General features: G+C 40.0%; 2 protein-coding genes and 1 pseudogene across 2 annotated transcripts; 1 reads left to right on the top strand and 2 right to left on the bottom strand.

Annotated features, from left to right (window-relative positions):
• Window positions 1-671: 671 nt before the first annotated feature.
• Window positions 672-1,511, top strand: LOC122035857 (CRM-domain containing factor CFM9, mitochondrial-like). Its single transcript, XM_042594998.1, has one exon. The coding sequence runs from the start codon at window positions 672-674 to the stop codon at window positions 1,509-1,511; it is 840 nt and encodes a 279-aa protein (XP_042450932.1).
• A 1,321-nt stretch (window positions 1,512-2,832) lies between these two features.
• LOC122035875 (probable anion transporter 6) lies at window positions 2,833-4,547 on the bottom strand. The gene has a single exon (XM_042595027.1). The coding sequence runs from the start codon at window positions 4,280-4,282 to the stop codon at window positions 2,951-2,953; it is 1,332 nt and encodes a 443-aa protein (XP_042450961.1). The 5' UTR covers window positions 4,283-4,547; the 3' UTR covers window positions 2,833-2,950.
• Window positions 4,548-18,752: 14,205 nt separating this feature from the next.
• Window positions 18,753-20,201, bottom strand: LOC122035862 (annotated as a pseudogene).
• Between the last annotated feature and the right edge of the window lie 4,765 nt (window positions 20,202-24,966).

Genomic DNA, 24,966 nt, shown 5'->3' with positions numbered 1-24,966 from the left:
CCCAACTTGTCCCTTACCCTCCCCAACTTGTTCTGCCCATTCGGTACTAGTTATGCCCAAACCATATAGTACACTTGACCCACCCAAATTGTTCAGCCTGCTCAATCTTACACCGTCCAACACATGCAACCCGACGTGCCTGTCAGGACCATTCGGTCCAGCAATACCTATCGGGCCACCTGGCCTAATCGCGCCTTCTGAATCATCTGGCTCACCATGTCTTGACGGGTTAATCAATCCAACCACCTAATCATTCATTCAACTCACCCCCACCCACCTGCTTGGACTGAAGCAGACCAATTATAATCTGTTGTAAAAATACAACACTCCATTTGAAATAAGAAAAAGAGGTACAGGAATGTAATTGACCATAAAACTTCAAGAACTTGCAACCATTAGTAGGATAATAACAATAGTAGCACCTTTAAATGTTGCAATTGTGACGAATAAACTCGCTTAGTGCACTCAGACAAAAGTTGGCCCAAAGCATCAGTACTCGGAAACTGTGCAGTACCAAGACCATCCATCCATCCATCCATAATGGCAGTTGACAGAAGTTCTAGTTGACTAGTAGAATTTCCACTGATAGAATCAGCACCCACGACAGAGAGGAAATCATAATTCTCTGCGAGCCATGACCGAATTTGGCACTGCAACTCACCAGCTGGTGTATGAACAAAGAGTGCAGCAAGTGCCTCATTTCCAATGGCAAAAGCTTTAGACTCCTCAATTATTTCTCGGAGCTTTCATCCAGTAACATGATGCCTCCACGTCTCCTACGCTTTATTGATGTACCTTCTGAGGATGAGTCTATTGATGTACCTTCTGAGGACAGTGACCAGGAGGAACTTGACCGCTTTATTCGAGAGATTGAAGATGCTGCAGACAAAGAGTGGGAAGAGGAGGAAGCGGTAGAGAAAGAGGAACTTTCAAGAATTAGGTATTGGGGAAAAGATGACATGGGTCGGTCAAGCAGGGCACCAAATTGGAGAAGTGATAATTCAGAAGATGAGGATAGGGCTCATGTAAGGCGTTGGAATGGTACTTCTACTGGATTGGGAAATACAGAGAGGAAAAATTGGGATAGTGACAATGACATGTCCACAGCTTCAGAAGACGAGTGGGATTATGATGACAAAGTGAGTGATGCTACAATTGATGTTGATAGACATAACTCCTATAGTAAAGACGGGACTCGAGAAAGAGAGACAAATAAAATAAAACAGAGAAAAAGCAGGGCTGCCCCAAAGGAATATTTGAGAGATAGAGCTAGTGTTGAAACCAGATGGAGAGAACATGAAGATATCAGCCTAGATGGTGATGTTTTGGGAGATTCAGAAGATGCGGTTGGGGAATCAGAAGATGAGGACGGACACAATTTTGTGGAATCAACAATGGGCCCTTATGATTATCTCAGCAATGAAGATTCAGAAGACAACGATAGCGGGAGTAGACAGAAGATAGGTGCGCTTGATGAGAAAAAGGGTGATGAAAGTTGGGATAGTGATTAATCAATTAGGTGCCAACCTGCAACTCATTTTATATGCAGGTGAATGGAAGTAGCAATTGAAAATTGAAACAGAAAAGGTATGTCCTCTATCTAGTCTCTAAGCTATAATTTCTGGAATTTTCTTGATTTATTTGGTGTGCCAATTTTGAAGAAGGAAGATCAAAGGGTGAGTGAGCATTCTGTTTCCTCCTTGCTTTCTGGAATATTCTTTTTCATTCTCGTCTTTCTTATGTCTTGCAATCTATACTCAACTTCCTTCATTGTAGGCCTTTCCACACCTTTCAAACTAAGACATTTTTATCAAACTACTTATTTCAAAAAGCTCTTGCTCGGTTCCTTCTTGCAAAATACAATCTTCTACGAGATCAAAGAGCTTCTTCTCTCTTATTGTTTGATGAAAATTCATCGTTAGGTTTTGTGGTAACCCAGCATTGGTTAAGTAAATGGGTTTCTTTCCTGTTAAATCTCAAGAAGAATAACTCCAAAGCTATAGACATCACTTTTCTCGGTCAACTGACCCGTTTGATAATACTCCGGATCTAAGTATCCAAAGGTACCTTGAATTGCAGTATGTGAGTTTAATCAAGAGGATACTTTTGCCCTTAAAGTATCATCTAAAAGAATATTTAATGACTTGACGTCCCTATGAAAAATTGATATAGAAGTGTAGATTGACAAGTGCTCGTGCGGATTCTGTGGCAATTCTGAGACGATCATCCCATGATAATTTAGACTCACCTTGTAAAACATGAAGTTGAAAGGGCTCCATTAGAGATAAACTCATAAATTAACAAAGGTAAGGGCATTAAATGAATAGGTACTCAAAGAATTCACTCTTAGCAACAAGAGACACAGATAGCACTTAGACATGTTAGTTCACAGCATGCTTTATGTCCTGGATTTTGGTGCCTGACCATAACCAAGTTTGAATACTTCCAACTATCTCAAATTCCATTTAAAATCTATTAATGAAACTTCACGCGATTATATCAAACATGACAGCAACTTTAGACCAAAGCCTAATTGGCAATGAGTATAGATAGAATACCCAAACTGATAATACAACAACATAGAGCTCGAAGCTCATGGTCCCAAAGAAGAATAGAACCACATTAAATCTACTAGTCTACATAATAAAGACTATTTCCACAAATTAAATGTGTGACCATAAGATCAGTAAAACTCCCCTTTTTGTCACTAACAATAACCATAATAAAAGAAAAACTTTAAAATTTTCCGAGAATAATACAAATTTGGTATCTCAAAACTTAAATTTTTTCCAATCAGTAATACAAACTTGGTATCACATGCATTTACGATTTACCCTCTTGTACTACTTTGGCTAACAATATACTTGTACACTTTATTTTTGCTACCATATCAAATGGTAATAAGAGTGTGAGCGTCCATGGACCAACAAACATGCCGAGGGAGGGTTAGTTACTCAAAAATCTTTTCACATGTTGCGAATAGTAAAAAAAAGAAAGAACTAAATATGCAGAGATAGGCTGGGATCAAGAAGACATTTTTCCAACATTCTATGCTTGTAAGATCCATATCTGCTGACTTTGCGGCCTCCAAGATCCTTCCGGTGAGCCCGACGCCAACGATACCAGCTAAGGTCCCGGCGGTATTCGAAACTCCCATAGCAATTCCTGCATATCGCGGAGCCACGTCCATGTGATTTACAGCGAACCCGGCTCTTCCAAGTGCTAAGAATCCAAGAGAAATCGAAGAGCATATGATAGTCCAGGAGGGATTCCTGAATAGTGGAATGGCCATTAGAGCAAGAGCTGCAATGACAAAGTCGATGGTGTTGAGAAGCTTCCGAGTCTTGGTCACTGATAAGAGCCTTCTTGTGATTAAGTGATCAGCTAAAATCCCTCCTGTGTTTGAGAAGATGAACATGTTGAAGTAAGGAATCATCTTAGAAGATCCCATGTCCTGAAGACTGAGCTGAAGGCCGAGTTCAAAGTACGTTGGCAACCAATTCTTAAGTACGTACAGTGCGTATTGAAAGGTGAAGTTGTTTACCACGATTGCCCAAATCGGTAAGCTGAAAATTATCTTCTTCCAAGGAATTTTAGTGAAGCGCCTCAGGTTTCCAGCACTTGGGATTTTCTTTTCTCTTGAAACAGGCAAGTTGTGCTCTCCGAAACCTGCAGCAGCAGCTTTGGGATGTTCGGAACGAACTGGATCACTAGAAAACCTAAACCAGAGAAATGACCACATGATACCCAGAGATGATTCAACCATGAAAACTGACTGAGGTCCCTTGTATTTTACCAGACTTGGCAACACAAGCATACCACCAGCTGCTCCTAGGTACATCCCGGATGTCGTAAGAGAAACAGAACGCGAGCGCTCATGGGGAGGGACCCATTGTGCTAGAATTGTGTGAATGGAGGGGAATATAAAGCCTTGTGCCACACCTACAAGGAAGCGAGCAACAACCATCATATTCACTTTGCCGGCATCTAGTGGAGCAAATGCACATGTTAGCGACCATAGCAAAAACGAAAACAGCAGAACTCGTCGTCCTCCAACATATTGTGCAGCCAAACCCCCATGCACTTGTGACATAACATATCCATAGTAGAATACCGAAAGTATTAGACCCTTGCTTGATTGATTCACACCAATGCTATCTGCAGCCGCTGTGTACACAATTGAAAATCCTATTCGCTCTAGATAGCACACACTTGTGCAGATAAAGGTTAATAAAATGATACTGTACCGCTTTGGAAATCTCATCTTCTTCAACAGTTCCATTAGTTTATATCATGGAGTATATGCACATGTATTCAAATTTAACTCCTTGTGTCATTATTGTTCTTCAACAAAGATAATCCTGCACTCTTCTCTCACTCTGCATGATTTGGGAATATTGGCTCAACAAGTATAGGATTTCAACGAACCAAGCATGCTATATAAAAGTAACACAAGGGAAGCAGATCTGAACTCTCTAAGCATGTTATAAAACAAAGCAAAGGAAAGCAAATATGAACTTTTTAAACATGCTATAAAATAAGGCAAAAGAAAGCAACTTTGAGCTTACTAATCATGCTATAAAATAGAGCAAAAGAAAGCACTTGATATCTTACTTTAACCCTTCTAATCATACATAAATATGAATAAAGAAAAGGGAAACTAAATCTTCTATCTTACTTAAGCACTTAAAAACAAGTATTCTATACTGCAGTTAATAATAAAAAAAAGCAGAATAAAGAAAGAATATAAATACTTTCTTACTTGAAGACGACAAGGATGATGCTGATGTGTGTGTGATGCTGAAGAATGGGAACTGCTCTGATACCAACTGTAACGACCACCCTCCTTACTACTACTCTGAAGGCGACCATTACTTAACTACTCATTCTACTTAACTGATATTGCTATACTTTACAGATAATAAACTTGACATGATATATATATTGTTTCATTTTTTTTAAAAAAAAAAAACTATGAAGGCATGCTATATTACTACTAATTATTTCAGTGCTGCCATCAACCAAGCCTATCAATCATACCAAGATGTATTAGCATGTTTCCATAACAGCATTTAAAACTTGTATGCATGTGTATACCTTTGCATAATTCGGTCATGGCTGTTCTTACTAATATTGCATGCATAACAATGCATTAACAGCCAAACCTTTAACCATTAATAAGGAAAACATTAAACCAAGCTAATGTGAAACTTTAGCCTAAACCAATATACGAGTTGCCAATTCCAGCAGAATCAATTTAGCATAATGTCATCATGAATAAAGGTAGTCAATTCCAGCAGAATCGAAAAGCTATTAGTCCAGCAACCAAAAATAGACCAATTTCACAATTTATGGCACTAATTAGAGTATTAAACAGATTATGGAACATGTAAGAAGGAATCAAACTAACAGGTGCAATTGGGAGGTACAAAAATCAAATCTATATCTGCTTAAGGAAATTGAACTAAATCTGCACTTACTAATAGGAAAAAAGTAAGACTAAATCAAATCCAGCAATATAAAATAACATGTGCGGTTCTCTAATTTCTTTGGCAATTAAAAGAAAACTTCTATTCAACTCTTATCAGATTCTTAACAAGAATTCATTTAAATCCTCTAGCGAGGTCCCAAGCTTCCATATCAGCCACCACACACACACCATCAACGTCTCCTTGTCGCCTTCCTCTATAACACTTTAGCTTTTCCTTTACTTTTATCTATATCTGCAGTAGGAGGAAAGATAGTATCTATAAGATAAAAGCTTAGTAAGTGCTATCTACTCACAAAATCTCGATATGAAAAGCATGTGTACGAAATAAATTCGAAACATGATAAGAACTACTCATGCTTACTAAGAACAGCAACTAAAGTATAACTAACTGAAATACTAAACATGTGAAGCTAGTCATGCTCATAAATAGCAGTAGAAAGTCTCAATGGCATGCTAATATAAAAGAACTAACTTGCTGAATTTAAAGAGATAGAAATGACTATCTTGCTGAAATAAAACTAAGACAGTTAACTTGCTGAAATTGAAACAAAAAGAACTATCTTGCTGATTTCTGAACTTAAATTAAGTTTATTTCTTTTGTTCCAAAAGCTTATATATATATATATATATATATATACTTCAAAATAGATAATAAACTTCTTCTTGGGCCCGACATTGTACCACTTTGCGCGCATTCTTAGTAAGAATCGAGGTAGCTAATCCCGAAACTACTAAGATACTTCTAGGCCTTGTGTCTAGGGGCATCTTGGAGCTCATCCCTTGGACCTTGTGTCCGGTACATGCCCTTTAAAAGTAAAATACTTTTTATCTTTAAATACTTCTTATAATAAAATGCCTTGGCATTTATTTAAACACTTAGTGTGCTTTGATTCTAAATTCTGGAATTCAGGATCAACTTGTGACTTTAGTCTTGCTTGCTTGTACTTCTCACATATATACATTATACAAGAGATTCTAAAACCATATTCCACTGATATATAAAAGTATATATTCAAAACAAAACTCAACAGCAATTAAAAACTACTTGGTCATAGGAAATGAATTTGGTCAAGCCCACGGCAGCAACAAATTCCGAACAGCAAGTTTGTAAAACCAACTTATTTCTGAACCTTAACAGTCCTTTAATCATGCTGTGACTTGAAGGAAATATGACTACTTAGACATGCTTGAAATGTAAGGTAAATACATTTAAATTAACATGCTGTAACAATCAAGGAAGACCCTTAAACCTTCTGTCCGTGCTCTAAAAATATCAAAAGAACATGAACCAGATCTTAAACCAAATTGTTAGAGCAAGGGTTGAAATCAAAACCATAAGCTAGAATGAAAAGCTGCTCCTGTTCATTACACAATAACAAAAACGCAAACGAAAACCCCGAAAGCTACTCCTATCGCAGGTGAGAAGCACTTACATCGGGTTCTTGGACTTACAACCGAAGGGAAATGCTTTAGGGTTTCGGTGGAGCTTCGATTCTACCGGTTCCTTGTATTTACCGAGTTCTCATTGTCGGAATGGTCACCCACGGGTGAAAACCGGCCGGAAAAACCCTTCGCCGACGCCGGATGAAGGAAACCCTAGCCTTGGCTGCGGTTTTCGCCCGAGAGAAGAATCGCGCCGTCGGGAGAGAAAAAGCTTAGGTTTTGGTCACGGGAAAAACACTTAACCCTTTATAACTTAGTTTTAATTCGATTCCAACTATACTTAAATTTATTTCTCTCCATACTAGGTTAATAAAACCGTGTAGCTGAGCTGGTTGACTGGTTTTGTTTGGGCCATAGATCGCAGGTTCAAAACTCGCTGCAACCTATCTTTTTTTTTCCGAGTATTCTCTATTACTAACTTCAACCTTATATACATTTTATTCCATATATAATTAACAAAATAACTACAGACCGGTTGGTTGGGCTGGGTTCGGCTGAGATTCGGCTTGGGTCAAGGTCTCGGGTTCGAGTCTCACCTTCAACATTTTTTTTTTATCAAAACTTCTTTCTTTTTGTAACCCTACCAAACGACCTCCAAAAATTATATAAAAATACTCTAAAAATTCCTAAAAATCTCTAGAATATTTTAAAAATATTTTTAAATATTTTTATGAACTTTTAGAACTTAAAATAGGGAAAATTGGATCGTTACACTCAATCATTGCATAATTTAATTACCCAAACTCCTAGGCAACTTCTCTTTTAATGATCGCCCGCATTAATTTTCCACTCAACCACATCTCTCCCAATCATTATCTATTTAATTTCCCACTCATTTCTTCCAATCACTCTCTCTCCCTTCCTCACTCCCCCATCTCTCTCTCCCAATCATTGACCGCATTAATTTTCCACGCTCCCACATCTCTTACAATCATTGTGTCATTTAATTTCCCGCTCTCACATCATCTCTCCAATCACACACACACTCTCTCTCTCTTCCTTTATCCTTCCACCTTCTTTCTCTCTCTCCCCCTAAAGGATTCCCGCTCAAGAATATATTTAGTTTATTTTTTCGGTTTTTCATTATATATATATATATATATATATATATGTGGCACTACTATCTCTCATAATCAGAACGGCACTAGACGAGAGAATTTGGTGATGACACTTCAGGGACTCGGATGAAACTTTTTAAGGGGCACATGATGGTATAATCGGAGAGCGAGTTCGTTTTGCGTGCCCAAGGAAAGTATTTCAGAACAAGGTAAAAATATACGGGGTGGTAGGAGGAGGAAGGCCGGACGTGGGGGTGGTTTTGCATGTCGTGTCGGGATCCCGGATGGAAATTTAGAGTGATTTTTACGTATAGGCCCTTTTAGAGTGATTACTATTTTAGGGTTTACGTGGAAAGTATTTCGGAACAAGGCAAAAATATACGGGGAGGTAGGAGGAGGTAGGCTGGACGTGGGGTCGGTTTTGCATGTCACGTCGGGATCCCGAATGAAAATTTAAAGTGATTTTTACTAATGGGCCCTTTTAGAGTGATTACGGTTTTAGGGTTTACGTGGAAAGTATTTCGGAACAAGGCAAAAATATACGGGGAGGTTGGAGGAGGTAGGCTGGACGTGGGGGCGGTTTTGCATGTCACGTCGGGATCCCGGATGAAAATTTAGAGTGATTTTTACTAATGGGCTCTTTTAGAGTGATTACAGTTTTAGGGTTTACGTGGAAAGTATTTCGGAACAAGGCGAAAATATACGGGGAGGTAGGAGGAGGAAGGTCGAACGTGGGGGCGGTTTTACATGTCGCGTCCGGATGCCGGATAAAAATTTAGATAAAATTTTACGTATAGGCCCTTTTGAGAGGACCAAAGGATATTTTTTGACTCTAAAGTTTTGCTAGATCTGGAGGCCTTATGAGACCCATGACGAAATGTAAGTATATAAATTTCAGATATTTTGACATATCATATGACTTATTATGATTTGAAAGTTATTATATTAATAAAATAATAGATATATATAAAAAAAATTTGTGATAATAACAATAATTTAATTTTGTTACTGCGTGTGGTACTCTCTTTCTCCCCGTCGAGAGAGAGAGAGAGAGAGAGAGAGGAGGGGGCGGAGGGAGGAGAGGTTGTAGAAATAATAATAAATTAATAGATATAATAATAATAATAATAATATTATTATTATTATTATTATTAATAAGTAAAGGGTATTTAAAAAAATTTAATATTAGCAAGGCACCACGTCTCTCTCCTCGGGGTAGAGAGAGAGAGGAGAGAGAAGGTAAAGCTAAAAGAATAATAATAATAATAATATTAATAATAATAATAAATCCCGTGTGAGAGAGAGGAGGAACGAGATGGAGGAGATGGAGAGAATATAATAATTAATTAATATGGATCACAATAAAGTAAATATTATTATTGTAAAAATAGTAATAGTATTTAAAAAATTATGGGGTGAGTGGGAGTGGGATGGAGAGAGAGAGGGAGAGATTATAATAAAAATTTCCCACTTAATCACTCTCTCTCTCTCTCTCTCAATCATTACCTCATTTAATAACCCAAACTCCTAGGCACTCTCTCTCTCAATAATTATCCGCAATAATTTCCCACTCAATCACATCTCTCCCAATCATTATCTATTTAATTTCCCGCTCTCCCATCATTTCTTCCAATCTCTCTCTCTCCCTTCCTCCCTCCCCCATCTCTCTCTCTCAATCATTGACCGCATTAGTTTCCCACTCTCCCACATCTCTTACAATCATTGTCTCATTTAATTTCCCGCTCTCCCATCCTCTCCCAATCACACACTCTCTCTCTCTTCCTTTCTCCTTCCACCTTCTCTCTCTCTCCCCCTAAAGGATTTCCGCTCAAGAATATTATTATTTTATTTTTTCGGGTTTTCATTATATGATTCCATAACTATAACTAATTCCCAACTTACCGAAACACAAGATTTGAACCAAACAAATCTTTTTAAAAAGTTGTAGGTTGTTGCAAATTTGAGTGAAAAAATTCTTGGAAATTCCAACCCTAGAATAGGAGTATCAAAAGTTCAATTAATTAACTCATTGAATTTATTCATCTACAAATTGCTTTTAAAGTGTCAATTGTATCACCAAAAATTGGAAAGTATATCACTTTGTATTTTTCATAAAGAACCAACTTGGTTAAGTAATAATGAAAGCAATTTAAACTATATGCTTTACAATGAAACTTTGGAGGACTACACAATGTATACTAAGCATCAGACTATCATCCTGCAATGGAAGGGCACAATTCACCATATGATTCACAAGAAATGATGATACATGCTGAATGAGTAACAAGGATAGCAATAAATACAAGCTCGACATGGAACCAGGAAAAAACCAAGTCAGACTTGTTGGTGCAACCTTAGGTCAAGGTTGACCTGACTCGAGTTGACCTGACTCGAGTTGTATTTTGATGTTTGACTTAGGAAGATTGTTGGTGCAACCTTAGGTCAAGATTGACCTAGTTGAGTTGTATTTTGATGTTTGACACTCGTGGAAGAGTTGTATTCTTGATATGGGACAAGAATAGATGTTTGGGAGATTATTGGTGCAACCGTAGGTCAAGGTTGACCTGGTTGACCTGGTTGACCTGATTCGGGAAAAAGTCCAAGTATGGAGACTTGGCAACGGAAAAGTCCAAGCAGGGAGCTTGGCACTGGAAAAGTCCAAGTATGGAGACTTGGCACTGGAAAAGTCCAAGCAGGGAGCTTGGCACGCGAAAAGTCCAAGTATGGAGACTTGGCACTGGAAAAGTCCAAGCAGGGAGCTTGGCACGCGAAAAGTCCAAGTATGAAGACTTGGCACGGGAAAAGTCCAAGTATGGAGACTTGGCACTGGAAAAGTCCAAGTATGGAGACTTGGCACTGGAAAAGTCCAAGTATGGAGACTTGGCACGGAGAAGTCCAAGCAGGGAGCTTGGCACGAGGGAAAGTCCTAACTGGGATGTTAGGCAGTTGGAAAGTCCTGGTGAGTGAAGTCAGGGAGTAGGAAAGTCCTAACTGGGATGTTAGGCAGTGTGGAAAGTCCTGGTGAGTGAAGCCAGGCAGTGGAAAAGTCCTAACTGGGATGTTAGGCAATGGGAAAGTCCTAACTAGGATGTTAGGCAGTTGGAAAGTCCTGGTGAGTGAAGCCAGGCAGTGAGAAAGTCCTAACTGGGATGTTAGGCAGTGTGGAAAGTCCTGGTGAGTGAAGCCGGGCAAGGGAAAAAATCCAGATGGATCAAGGGTGATCGGACATCTGGTGTGGAGAAGTCTAAGTGGGTCAAAAGGATTGACCGGACAATTAGCGGGAAGTGCTAGCAGGTCAAGGGAGTGACCGGATGCTAGGAATGATGTACCAACAGGTCAAGGTTGACCGAATGTTGGTGTGGAAGCCTTAGGTCTAGGGCTGAGAAGTTTGGATCGGTCTGATGACCAATCAGATCTTGCCTCGATCGGTCCGGTGACCGATCGGGCGTGCTCAATGCTCATTTTTGACTGTGTTGTTGGAGACCGATCGAGGCAACGCAACCTCGCGAGAAGAAGCCGTGGATCGGTTCGCCGACCGATTCATTTATGGCCCGATCGGTCGTGGACCGATCGGGCTTGATCGCGACACCGATCGGTCCGGGGACCGATCGTGACAAAAAGTTTATGCGCTTAGGCCGACGGTCGCATCGATCAGGTTCTAGCGACACAACGGCTAGTTTCTTCGCCGTCTTCTTCGCAGTATAAAGGGGTCGAGGGCCTGCACGACTACTTCTTCTTCCTTCCTGTTGGTGTTGTTGTGCTTGAGCTTTGTTGAGCTCCTCCTTGTCGAAGCTTCGCGTGAGCTTCATTCCACGACTGGATCAGCTGCTGCTGAGTTGCTTGTTGCATCTGTCCGTGAAGTTGCTACTTCATCCGGGACCCCAGTCGACGAGAAGGCATGCTACTGTGTTTACATTCCTGTTGTATTTTGTTCTTGCTATTATCTTGTACTCTTAGCTTGCTGTTGCAAGTGATTGTGGCGAGGTTTCTCCACCCACAAGGAGTTTGATTTAGCCGGTTTTCCGGGGACTCATCCACCGACGGATTGATAGGCTTCGTCCACCTTACGGACACGCCGAGGAATAGGAGTTTCATCTCCGAACCTCGTTACATCCTTGCGTAGAGGTTTGATTTCTTCTCCTGTTTTCTTTCTGCATTTAGTTTCTGCTGCGCTAACCCTAGTTTGTAGAAAGAAACGCGAGCAATTGGGGTCAGCTATTCACACCCCCCTCTCTAGCCGTACGAAGAGATCCTAACAAGTGGTATCAGAGCGAGGTTGCTCTTCGACGGATCAACACCCGGGGGAGCACGGGCTAGAGATGGATCAATTCGGAGAAGACATCACCATTCCACCCTTCTACAACGACAACTTCGCATATTGGAAGGTAAGGATGATGTATTTTCTTAGGACTAATATGTGGAACTGGTTTTGTGTACAAGAAGGGTTTACTACTCCAATGGATAAAGAAGGAGAGCCTCTAGAGAAGAACAAGTGGACGAAGGAACAAGTCCACCAATCCACGATCAACAATGAGGTAACTAAAACAATTGAATTTTCATTACCTACTAATGTTTTGTGTAAGATAGGTAAATACAACAATGCCAAGGAGTTGTGGGATAACTTGGCCAAGTACCATGAGGAGAGCTCCACTTCAAGCCATGAAGAGGAGCCTAGTGAGCCAAGTAGCTCACATCATGGAGGGAGCGAATTGGGAGTTGAGGGCTACTCAACATCCAAGGAAGAAGAGGAAGAGAGTTCCTCTTGTTCAAGTTCGGAGCAAGAAGAAGAAGTTCCCACCTCCGAAAGGGTTGAAGAAGAAAGCTCATCTCCATCCACAACCCTAGGTAACTCAAACACTGTGATTTCAAGCAAGTTACACATAATGTGTTTTGAGTGTAGGAAACATGGACATTACAAGAGCAAATGTCCAAAGAAGGTTAGGAAGACTCCACCGGCACCAAAGGTCAAGGAAGCCGGAGTCCCAACACGCAAAGGCAAGAAGCACGTGGTGTGTTTTCAATGCAAGCAACGGGGACACTATAGGAGCCAATGTCCGAAGGGGAGGAAACCTCACAAGGACAAGGGATGCACATCGATAGGGGGAGCTAAGGCAAACCCTAAGGTATCTTTTAAAGCTCATTCGTGCAATTCTAGTAGGATACATGCTAGTAATTTTATTGCATTAGTCAATAATGATAAGCATGTTAACACTAAAAATCAATACATGTGCTTAGGTGCTAAACATGTCAACCTAGATAGGGATACTACTAGGAATGCTAACCCTAGGATTAACACTTCTAAGGTTAAGGAAAACCTAGGTAGAAACCCTAAATCAACTAGACACATGCCTAGGAACACCTCAAGAAAGAATGACAAATCAAAACTTGAGGTATTAGAAAAGGAGAATCAAGTCTTGAGGTCAAGGCTTGATACCCTAGAAAAGGCCCTTAAAAAGTTAGAGAAGTCAACTCTAGGGCCTAAGGGTCAAAAGTCCCAGGACAAGAAAGGTTTGAGTCACAAATCTAAGTCCCAAGTGGTCAAGCCCACTTACCACAATGTTCCATTCGATTATGGAACAAAACCTAGGGCTGGGAAGACCATTACCAAGGTTACAAGGGGAGTCACCCCTATAGTTGACCTTGATGAGACCCAAATGACCAAGGCTTCAAAGCCTAAGAGGGTCATTAGGAGGGTTGCTAGGGAAGTCATCCCTAGTGAATATTTAGTGAACCCAATGAGCTCACATAGATATTGGGTTCCTAGGAGCATCTTCTCTATCCCATAGATGGGTTAAGAGTGTCAACTCCAATTAGAAGGGTAGTTAACCCAACTTTGAGGAAATTGACACTCAAGGAGCATTTTCAAGGTTTTGATAACCTTTGAAAATGAAAAAGAATTATTATTTACTCCTTGAAGAGTAAATTGTGCCATATTTGAAAAATATCGATTTTAATCTTATTTGGCACAATTTAAGAAAACCTAGAGAAATACCATAATTGGGATTTTGGTTTTCTCTTAGGGATATATGAGCAATCTAGGGTTAGATTTTAAGTTAGCTAAGGCTAAGGATACTTAGATAGGGAATTTAGGTATTTTATTTGTGCTAACTTGCCATGATTGGTTGCCATATGCCATGCCATGACATCATATTTATTTTATTATCATTTGAAATGTCATGATAATGCTTAGGCTAGTTTATATGTCATGCTTTATTTAAGTTTTCAAACTTTATGCCATGACATCATGACATTGGCACATGTTTTTACTTATGATATCATTATATGCCATGTCATCATCTCTTGCATTATAATCAATGAAATTGATTTGAGGACAAACATATAATTTGATATTGAGATCAAATTGGTGTTTAGAAAATACATGAGAACTTAGCCTAAGTTGACCTTAACCCATATCTCACATCAAATTGACTTGAATGTGGTTTGATACACCTTAGATGTGTGTGAGATATTAGGATCATGAGTTAGGATCAAGGTGCATTGTCCTTGTACCTAGATGACCCTAATTCAAGAAATTAAGGATCATAGGGAAAGCTTGTGTACAAGTCATGTACATCTAGCCCTAAGATTATGGTCCTAAATTCAAATGGTTTTAAAAGCATTTTAAAATTGATTTGAAAAACCTTGATGAAGCTTTCCTAGTGATAGCATTCATCATTGAACATTGTGATACAAAGTTGAGTTAAACTTGAACTATTTCAAAGTTTTTGAACTTTGTATCAAGATTGAAAAATGGAAGTTATTTTCATAGAAAACTATTTTTCCATGATAGTATATGTTGTGAGGAATGTATCCTCAAAATTTCACAATTTTTCGAATTTTCTGGAATTTTCTAGGAGTTTCTGAATTTCGGGAAGGAAATTTCAGAAATCTGCCTATCAGAGTCTGGATCGGTCTGGGGACCGATCCAGGTAAGTCCTGATCGGTCTGTGGACCGATCCAGTGAAGCATGGATCGGTCTGCAGACCGATCCAGTGAGAACCAGTAGCTCGAGTGCGATCGGTCTGGGGACCGATCCATGGGGTTTCTGATCGGTCTGGGGACCGATCAGAGCGTGCCAGTTTCTGATTTTCAGCTGTTGGTCTGAAATTTCAGCTAGAAGTTGGGTTTTGTGGATTTCTAAAGGTTTGGAACTCACAAAGACATTGTTGGTGCAATGGTCAAGGGGGAGTTAACCTTTAGGGGGAGTTTTACCTAATTGTCAAGGGGGAGTTGACTGTTAGGGGGAGTTTTTACTCCTTAAGACTTTTGAGGATTAGTGATATGGGAATCACTAAGCTGATTGTTGAGTTTAGTATTAAGGGGGAAATTAAGAGTTTCAATGAAATGTATGGGACTTTCATTAGGAAGAAACTCTTGACCTTGATACCTTTTTTTTTCCTTTTTGATGTGTGTCAAAAAGGGGAGAGTGTTCATTGGAGAATTATTGGAGAACCCAAGTTAGGTTATCGGGTTAACCTAAGCTAGGGAAAGAATGTCAAGGAATGTTCAAGAAAAGAACATTGGAATTCTTTTTGATGTGTGTCAAAAAAGGGGAGAATTATTGGAGAACCCAAGTTAGGTTATCGGGTTAACCTAAGGGGAGAATGTCCAGAGAATGTTCAAGGAAAGAACATTGGACATTGGAAGATGGTTGGAAAACCTAAGTTAGGTTATCGGGTTAACCTAACTTGATTATGGGTTTTGTCAAACATCAAAAAGGGGGAGATTGTTGGTGCAACCTTGGGTCAAGGTTGACCTGGTTGACCTGACTCGAGTTGACCTGACTCGAGTTGTATTTTGATGTTTGACTTAGGAAGATTGTTGGTGCAACCTTAGGTCAAGATTGACCTAGTTGAGTTGTATTTTGATGTTTGACACTCGTGGAAGAGTTGTATTCTTGATATGGGACAAGAATAGATGTTTGGGAGATTATTGGTGCAACCGTAGGTCAAGGTTGACCTGATTCGGGAAAAAGTCCAAGTATGGAGACTTGGCAACGGAAAAGTCCAAGCAGGGAGCTTGGCACTGGAAAAGTCCAAGTATGGAGACTTGGCACTGGAAAAGTCCAAGCAGGGAGCTTGACACGCGAAAAGTCCAAGTATGGAGACTTGGCACTGGAAAAGTCCAAGCAGGGAGCTTGGCACGCGAAAAGTCCAAGTATGGAGACTTGGCACGGGAAAAGTCCAAGTATGGAGACTTGGCACTGGAAAAGTCCAAGTATGGAGACTTGGCACTGGAAAAGTCCAAGTATGGAGACTTGGCACGGAGAAGTCCAAGCAGGGAGCTTGGCACGAGGGAAAGTCCTAACTGGGATGTTAGGCAGTTGGAAAGTCCTGGTGAGTGAAGCCAGGCAGTGGGAAAGTCCTAACTGGATGACTTGGCATGGAGAAGTCCAAGCAGGGAGCTTGGCACAAGGAAAAGTCCTAACTGGGATGTTAGGCAATGGGAAAGTCCTAACTGGGATGTTAGGCAGTTGGAAAGTCCTGGTGAGTGAAGCCAGGCAGTGAGAAAGTCCTAACTGGGATGTTAGGCAGTGTGGAAAGTCCTGGTGAGTGAAGCCGGGCAAGGGAAAAATCCAGATGGATCAAGGGTGATCGGACATCTGGTGTGGAGAAGTCTAAGTGGGTCAAAAGGATTGACCGGACAATTAGCGGGAAGTGCTAGCAGGTCAAGGGAGTGACCGGATGCTAGGAATGATGTACCAACAGGTCAAGGTTGACCGAATGTTGGTGTGGAAGCCTTAGGTCTAGGGCTGAGAAGTTTGGATCGGTCTGGTGACCGATCAGAATCAGATCAGTGGCTCACTGATTGTAATCTGATCGGTCTGGAGACCGATCAGGAGGCAACGCAACCTCGCGAGAAGAAAGCCGTGGATCGGTCTGCTGACCGATCCACCCATGGCCTGATCGGTCGGCAAGACCGATCAGGCATAAGCCTGATCGGTCTGTGGACCGATCAGGGCTTCGATCGCGACACCTGATCGGTCTGGGGACCGATCAGGTGACAAACAGAAGCTTCATGCGCCTAGGCTGATCGGTCTGCAGACCGATCAGGGTTCTAGCCGTTGCGACGCAACGGCTAGTTTCTTCGCTGTCTTCTTCGCAGGTATAAAGGGGTCGAGGGCTGCTGCTGCACGACTACTTCTTCTTCTTCCTTCCTGTTGCGAAGTGCTGTTGTGCTTGAGCTTTGTTGAGCTCCTCCTTGTCGAAGCTTCGCGTGAGCTTCATTCCACGACTGGATCAGCTGCTGCTGAGTTGCTTGTTGCATCTGTCCGTGAAGTTGCTACTTCATCTGGGACCCCAGTTGACGAGAAGGCAAGCTACTGTGTTTACATTCCTGTTGTATTTTGTTCTTGCTATTCTCTTGTACTCTTAGATTGCTGTTGCAAGTGATTGTGGCGAGGTTTCTCCACCCACAAGGAGTTTGATTTAGCCGGTTTTCCGGGGACTCATCCACCGACGGATTGATAGGCTTCGTCCACCTTACGGACACGCCGAGGAGTAGGAGTTTCATCTCCGAACCTCGTTACATCCTTGCGTAGAGTTTTGATTTCTTCTCCTGTTTTCTTTCTGCATTTAGTTTCTGCTGCGCTAACCCTAGTTTGTAGAAAGAAACGCGAGCAATTGGGGTCGGCTATTCACACCCCCCTCTCTAGCCGTACGAAAAGATCCTAACAAGACTAACATAGTTAACTCACTGTATTCAGCTTGAACAATATTTATAGTTCCAAGCATTGATATATTGCTTACTCCCAAGCTTGTCAAGAACGAGATCTCAAATACAATGAGAGGTTCACAAGATAGGAGCATAAATGTAAGATCATACAATTAACCAACAATAATTTTTTGCCATATCAAAATAAGATGTTATCATCATTGTTGTCAACATCAACAACCTATATTTGTCCCAACTCTTTGGGGTCAGATACAATAACCCAAACCCAATGAATTCAATGAGATAATATTATTGTCACAAACATATTTGAAGATTCACGAAGTACCTCCTATTAGAATACCACACTAAAATTGATTGGCTAACTACTTAGGATTCAAAAGCTTGATCTGCTAGAAAAGTGACCACTCTTTATATTTATATACTTAATAGATATGATCTGCTAGGAGCATTAATGTAAGGGCATTAAATGAATAGGTACTCAAAGAATTCACTCTTAGCAACAAGACACACAGGTAGCACTTAGACATGTTAGTTCACAGCATGCTTTATGTCCTGGATTTTGGTGCCTGACCATAACCAAGTTTGAATACTTCCAACTATCTCAAATTCCATTTGAAATCTATTAATGAAACTTCACACGATTATATCAAACATGACAGCAACTTTAGACAAAAGTCTAATTGGCAATGAGTATAGATAGAATACCCAAACTGATAATACAACAGCATACAGCTCGAAGCTCATGGTCCCAAAGAAGAATAGAACCACATTAAATCTACTAGTCTACATAATAAAGACTATTTCCACAACTTAAATGTGTGACCATAAGATCAGTAAAACTCCCCTTTTTGTCACTAACAATAACCATAATAAAAGAAAATTTTAAATTTTTCCGAGGATAATACAAATTTGGTATCTCAAAACTTAAATTTTTTCCAATCAGTAATACAAATTTGGTATCACATGCATTTACGATTTACCCTCTTGTACTGCTTTGGCTAACAATATACTTGTACACTTTATTTTTGTTACCATATCAAATAGTAATAAGAGTGTGAGTGTCCATGGACCAACAAATATGCCGAGGGAGGGTTAGTTACTCAAAAATCTTTTCACCTGTTGCGAATAGTAAAAAAAGAAAGAACTAAATATGCAGAGATAGGCTGGGATCAAGAAGACATTTTTCCAACATTCTATGCTTGTAAGATCCATATCAGCTGACTTTGCGGCCTCCAAGATCCTTCCGGTGAGCCCGACGCCAACGATACCAGCTAAGGTCCCGGCGGTATTCGAAACTCCCATAACAATTCCTACATATCGCGGAGCCACGTCCATGTGATTTACAGCGAACCCGGCTCTTCCAAGTGCTAAGAATCCAAGAGAAATCGAAGAGCATATGACAGTCCAGGAAGGATTCCTGAATAGTGGAATGGCCATTAGAGCAAGAGCTGCAATGACAAAGCCGATGGTGTTGAGAAGCTTCCGAGTCTTGGTCACTGATAAGAACCTTCTTGTGATTAAGTGATTAGCTAAAATCCCTCCTGTGTTTGAGAAGATGAACATGTTGAAGGAAGGAATCATCTTAGAAGATCCCATGTCCTGAAGACTGAGTTGAAGGCCGAATTCAAAGTACGTTGGCAACCAGTTCATTAGTACGCACAGTGCGTAGTGAAAGGTGAAGTTGTTTACCACGATTGCCCAAATCGGTAAGTTGAAAATTATCTTCTTCCAAGGAATTTTAGTGAAGTGCCTCAGGTTTCCAGCACTTGGTATTTTCTTTTCTCTTGAAACAGGCAAGTTGTGCTCTCCGAAACCTGCAGCAGCAGCTTTGGGATGTTCGGAACGAACTGGATCACTAGAAAAACCTAAACCAGAGAAATAACCACATGATACCCAGAGCTGATTCAACCATGAAAACTGACTGAGGTCCCTTGTATTTTACCAGACTTGGCAACACAAGCATACCACCAGCTGCTCCTAGGTACATCCCGAATGTCGTAAGAGAAACAGAACGCGAGCGCTCATGGGGAGGGACCCATTGTGCTAGAATTGTGTGAATGGATGGGAATATAAAGCCTTGTGCCACACCTACAAGGAAGCGGGCAACAACCATCATATTCACTTTGCCGGCATCTAGTGGAGCAAATGCACATGTTAGCGACCACAGCAAAAACGAAAACAGCAGAACTCGTCGTCCTCCAATATATTGTGCAGCCAAACCCCCAGGCACTTGTGACACAACATATCCATAGTAGAATACCGAAAGTATTAGACCCTTGGTTGATTGATTCACAGCAATGCTATCTGCAGCCGCTGTGTACGCAATTGAAAATCCTATTCGCTCTAGATAGCACACACTTGTGTAGATAAAGGTTAATAAAATGATACTGTACCGCTTTGGAAATCTCATCTTCTTCAACAGTTCCATTAGTTTACATCATGGAGTATATGCGCATGTATTCAAATTTAACTCCTTGTGTCATTATTGTTCTTCAACAAAGATAATCCTGCACTCTTCTCTCACTCTGCATGATTTGGGAATATTGGCATGTTAAAGAAGACAATTAAACAAAATTATCTTAGTCTATAGGACTTGAAGCGATCTTCATAAACAAAATTAAAAAAATCTGAAGCCATGGATGGCCATATTACAGAAGATAATTATGGAATCTTGCTGAAGCAACAAAAAACTGACAATTTATAATCAATTGGAAAACACACCACTGGATGAAAAATATACAGATGAAACTGATCAACATTCTGATTGAGTCAGCACAAACAAAATGAAGGGCTTTCTACTAGGACAATCAAGCCATTGGAAGAAGACTAATTTGTTGAGATTTATTTTCTTAATAATGTATGTATTTATGTGTGTTTTAGATTGATGTGGTGGTTTTGGGAAGTCGATAGTGCATTAAGACATGCAAGCTATTAAATCACTATGCATTGCAATATGAGACACGAGATTCATTTTCATATCAGTAGACTTAAGAGTTGACGTTGCAGATGAAGTTTTAAACACCAAAAGGGTTCAACAATAGTCCAATCTTGTACCAAATTTACAACTTCAATGATTTAGGAAGATAGTCCAGTCAATGGAAACAAAAGTCCAGTCTTGATCATAATCCGGTTGTAAAACTAGTTAAAATGGTTTAGGCGAGGCAAGAAATATCAGTAATTGATTTAACATCCAAAATGTCAATTGAGTGATAGATTTACGGAAATCTAGAAGAAAACATAGGGAGGATATGCCATAAACTATAGGGAAGGAGATGCCCTAGGGTAGGAGATGCCAGAAACCATAGGGCAGGAAACCAACCTTGTTGAAGAGTTGATGGGGTTGCATGATTGAATTGGTTAGAGACGACGGCCTCAAACTCGAACTCCTAGAAAGCACCTGCCTCTTCTTCCCGTGGGCAGGAAACCTCAAAAAGGAAGAGACGACGCTGCAGGGAAAGGAAAGAAGGGGGTGGGAGAGGTAAGACATGCGCGCGTCCGAAAGGAAAGGAAGACGAAAATACAAAGGCGACAATGGAAACCTAGCTCTCGGCTGAAAGGAAAAGTAGAAGAGATGATAGAAAAATATTATAATCTGTTCAAACTTATTACTTCCGCACAGAAGTATATGAATTTTATTTTGAGTTATTACTTCATCAAATATAAATTATGAAATAAAATATTAGTAAAAATTAGTAGTGAGACCCACGGTTTTTAATCAATGAAGCCTAAAATGAAATTTACTTCATCAAATTTATTATCTAAGCTAATTATCATATATACTTGATGAAATAATATATGATAATTAACTTCGATAATAAATTTGATGAAATAAATTTCATTTTATACTTCGTTGATTAAAAACCGTGGATCTCACTACTAGTTTTTACTAATATTTTACTTCATAATTTATATTTGATGAAGTAATAACTCACAATATAAAATTCATATACTTATGTGCGGAAGTAATAAGTTTAAACTGATTATAATATTTTTTCTATTTATTAATAAATTAATCGGTTTACTATTTTTAAACTAATCCTTTGATAAAATCCTAACTCCTAACTTAGCGTTTTTTTTCCGAAAACAAGTCTTCACCGTCCCCGACTCACATCTCTTCTACTTTTCCTTTCAGCCGAGAGCTAGGCTTCCATCGTCACCTTTGTATTTTTCATCTTCCTTTCCTTTCGGTTGCGCGCATGTATTCCATCCCCCCCCCCCCCTTCTTTCCTTTCCCTGCAGCATCGTGTCTTCCTCTTTGAGGTTTCCTGGCCACGGGAAAAAGAGACAAGTGCTTTCTAGGAGTTCGAGTTTGAGGCCGCCGTCTCTAACCGATCCGATCCTGCAGCCCCATCAGCTCTTCAACCAAGTTGGTTCCCACTTGAAAATTATGAGAGAATTATTTTCCACTTGAAGACCTAGGTAATCTCCTTACACATATTTACAAGTGAGCAAGATTAGGACTTAGCCTCAAATTGATTTGAATATATTATAAAAACTCTAAGTCCTCTTAACAATTTTGGTAGAAAATATTATGACTAACTATTAGAACTAACAAAAGAGGAATGGGCTCATTATATTGCACTTCTCTCTAATACAATGAATCAAATTTTAACCTATTAAGTACTTTTAATTTATGAAGGATGTAAAGATTTTCTAAAAGTCTAGTGATATATATAACCTTGTATAAAGTGTTGAATTGTTGGGCAAACACGGTTTGATAATGATGATAACATAAACACTTTTCAAAATCATCTAAATGAATATAACAACCATAAGAGGAAGTAGCACCAAGAAATCTAGCATTATTGTGCAAGTTGGGAATAGATTATGACACACAAAAATACAAAGATTTGAAAGACATAACGATAAGAACCTACCTTGCAACTAGCAACAACTCCTTGAAAGACAAACTAACAGTTGTATCTATACACCAACACTAACCATTTAAGTTTGACAGATGTAGAACCCACAAGCAACCAAACACTCATATCAAATATAGAATTTCCACAATTATAATATTTATTGACTTGAAACACCGGTTATAAAAACCAAGGATGAAACACAACCAAATTTCAGCGCGAGCAGAAATGTATGGGCATATGGGCATATAATACCATGATTCATAGAAACAAGTGGATAAAAGCCTTCCTCAAATACAAATCTAAGCCAAAATTACCTCAAAAGTCTTGGTCTTCACCCCTACAAGTGGGATCTCAACTAGATATGTCAAACAATCCCCGCACAACTTCCAGACCCTAAATGAAGCAAAATCACACATCAAACACTACCAAAGATATAAATAAAAAGAAAGTATAATTAATTCAGATCAGATCTGAACTTGGACAAACATCGCCTTCGACATATCACTTCACTCAACACACAAAATTGCAACATCGAAGAGATTGAGGAATCCAAATAATTTGAAGCTACAAAAGAGAAAGGAGAGTTAGAAACAAGATGTTGACCGTCGTTTCAATGAGTTGGCTCGACAAGTTCCCCTGCTCCAAACCCTAGGTCTGCTTCGATAGATAGACGGCAGGGAAGGAAGAAAATGGACGAACTCGCGAGAGGCGACCACTGCTGTGGATTACTCCAAATCAGAAGAGGAGGAAGAAGATGTTTTGGATCAGTCGGCAAAAAGGATGACTGCGCTCGCATGATGTTTTGGATCGGTGGAATGAGGGTTTCGTGATCGGTCTCATTGTCATATTGCAGAAATGGATCTTAACCGTTAAAATTTAAAGGGACGGAGGAGATTAAGTACCACGCCATCCTTATGAGGATCTATCATGAGGGTGGAATGGTTCTAAATGACTATAAGTAAATCCTAACGAATATTTTCCTTGTTTAATGGGACGGTAAATAAATTTGTGTAACGGGTTCTTTGCAACTAACAGCACAAAAAAATTGTGATTTAAAAAAAAGTCATTTATTTTAAGACTTTTGAAAAATATTTTTAGGGCATATTTGATAGTTATATAAATTAAGCGGATAGATTATGATATGTTTATTTTGTTTAAGGTAATGAATATAAAAATTAATCATCACATTATGTTTTTTTAATAAACATTATGTATATAAAATTAAACTATTGCTAAACAAAGAAAATATAGAATAATTCGATTACCTTCTAAGATTTTAAATATGTTTTAAATTTTTATTTAGTTATAGTGATAAAATGATATCATTAATGAAATTATTTATTTGATTTATCTAATTTTTTCAATTAACTTAAATTATATAGTTTATTTAATTTATTTAAATTATTCAACTTTGTTTGATCGAAAGCGCTAGGAGTCTTGGGGGACTCCTACTCGTTGAGCGATTACTTTGAGCAATTTACTATCAAATCGTAATAGTACAGATATGAATTAAGCACAACAGAATTAAGCAATACCGACAACAAAGAAACGAAAGCTGGAGCTCCGGGTCGTCGGGGTTATGTTGCAGCACTTCGGGATCGTCTCGTTAGCAGCTTGTAGCGTTAGGATTGCTCGGGAGTTATGTTTTTTTTGCTGTTGCTCGAATCCCTCTTTTATACAGTGCTGGAGGCGCCTCCAAGCCTGTCCGAGGTGCCTCCAAGCCTGCCCGAGGTGCCTCCAGGCCGCCGAGTCGCACGGGTGGATCAGTGCAAGCCTGGTCGCGCCTTATCCCTCTAAAAGCGCCTCCAAGCTGCTCCAAGGCGCCTCCAACGCCTGGTCCAAGGCGCCTCCAGCTTCCTCCGAGGCGCCTCCAGCTCCTCTGGACAGCTGGCTTCGGCTTGTACCCGAGGCGCCTCCATAGGTGCTTGGAGGCGTCTCGGACACTGTTCATCCGAGGCCAAAGTTGTTTCTTTGTTCCTGTAAAGTGTGTTAGTCCCAAACACATACCCTGCAAAACAAAGTTAGCACAAGAAATGATATAACAAATAATAGTCGACAGTCATCGGACTGTCCGGGTCTGACTTCGGAGTTTCGACCGGAAACCCTAGGTCGACTCGACGCCTACTGTTCCCTCTATGGGGAACGCGCCCTCACCTACTCCACTCAGGAGATTTACCTATTGCTAGTACGATCCTCCAGATCGACTGGACTTTTGCTCGGCGCTCGATGCTTTCGGACTTTCTGCTGAACTCCCGCTTCCTGGCCTGTCCAGTCGTTCACCTGGTTCGTAACACCACGACTTTTCACCTAGGGTTACCACCCCCTAGGACTTTTGCCTGAAGCTCTCGACCCGCCAAGACTTTCCGCATAGGGTTACCACCCCCTATGACCTAGGGTTACCACCCCCTAGGGTTTTCACCTTGTCTAACTGCAGCTA

This window comes from Zingiber officinale, unplaced genomic scaffold (genome assembly GCF_018446385.1).
Source record: "Zingiber officinale cultivar Zhangliang unplaced genomic scaffold, Zo_v1.1 ctg125, whole genome shotgun sequence".
In the NCBI taxonomy this organism is placed as follows: domain Eukaryota; kingdom Viridiplantae; phylum Streptophyta; class Magnoliopsida; order Zingiberales; family Zingiberaceae; genus Zingiber; species Zingiber officinale.
Note: the sequence above shows the minus strand (reverse complement) of the source record. Positions and strands in the feature narration are given on the sequence as shown.

What these genes read in the sequence shown, in the direction of transcription:
- LOC122035857 (XM_042594998.1), top strand. Translation starts at nt 672, where the DNA reads ATGAACAAAGAGTGCAGCAAGTGCCTCATTTCCAATGGCAAAAGCTTT.
- LOC122035875 (XM_042595027.1), bottom strand. Translation starts at nt 4,282, where the DNA reads ATGGAACTGTTGAAGAAGATGAGATTTCCAAAGCGGTACAGTATCATT.